At 64.3% G+C, this 689-nt stretch overlaps 1 protein-coding gene across 1 annotated transcript; it reads right to left on the bottom strand.

The window, feature by feature from the left end:
* Nucleotides 1–135: 135 nt before the first annotated feature.
* Nucleotides 136–642, bottom strand: GNI_146290 (hypothetical protein; the record flags this gene model as incomplete). Its single annotated transcript, XM_011135858.1, has 1 exon — nt 136–642. A coding segment is annotated over one exon (507 nt), but the record flags the coding sequence as incomplete, so codon positions are not given.
* Nucleotides 643–689: the final 47 nt, after the last annotated feature.

The following is a 689-nucleotide window of genomic DNA, read 5'->3' as shown; positions in this document are numbered from 1 at the left end:
GGACGTCTCCCTGGACCTCTCCACGGTCGCCGAGTGAAGCCGGCCGCCGAGACGGCTCAGCTGGTACCCTGGCCGCCGGGAACCGTGCTCCCGCTCCCGCCGCCGTCAGGGTCGAAAAGACGCAAGCGTCCTCACGCTCTGTCCGACGCCGCACGACGGAAGCGCAGTGCGCCCGCAGGTGAGGGCGCGGTTGCGTGGGCCCGAGCGTCGCGCACCTGCACATCCGACATTGAGTCCGGTCTCGACCCCGACGTTGAGGACCAAGTCGTTGAGGACCAAGTCGTTGAGGACCAGGTCGTTGAGGACCAAGTCGTTGAGGACCAAGTCGTTGAGGACCAAGTCGTTGCGGACCAGGCCGTTGAGGATCAGACCGTTGAGGATCAGGCCGTTGAGGACCAAGTCTGTGGGTCTCCGGTCGGAGACAAATCTCCTGCCGAAAAGTCGGTTGCGCGGGAGTGGCGTGAACGGGTGCAATCGGCGGTGCAGGGGGCAGTCCGAGAAAGGTTTCGATGTGATTGTGCGGCTTCGCATCGTCAGATGTATTCCTGGGCAAGGCACTTGCTGCTGGTCCATGGCCGTGTCCAAGGTTACCGCGTTTTCTGTGCCGGTTGCGGCCGCCACCCGCCGCAGTTCGTGCGTCATAAGTGCTGCGCTACCTTCGACGTCGAACGGGAACCGCGCCCCTGTCC

The sequence above is a fragment of the Gregarina niphandrodes genome (genome assembly GCF_000223845.1).
Source record: "Gregarina niphandrodes unplaced genomic scaffold scaffold00040, whole genome shotgun sequence".
NCBI classification, from domain to species: domain Eukaryota; phylum Apicomplexa; class Conoidasida; order Eugregarinorida; family Gregarinidae; genus Gregarina; species Gregarina niphandrodes.
The sequence above is the reverse complement of the archived record's forward strand: the minus strand, read 5'-3'. Positions and strand labels throughout refer to the sequence as shown.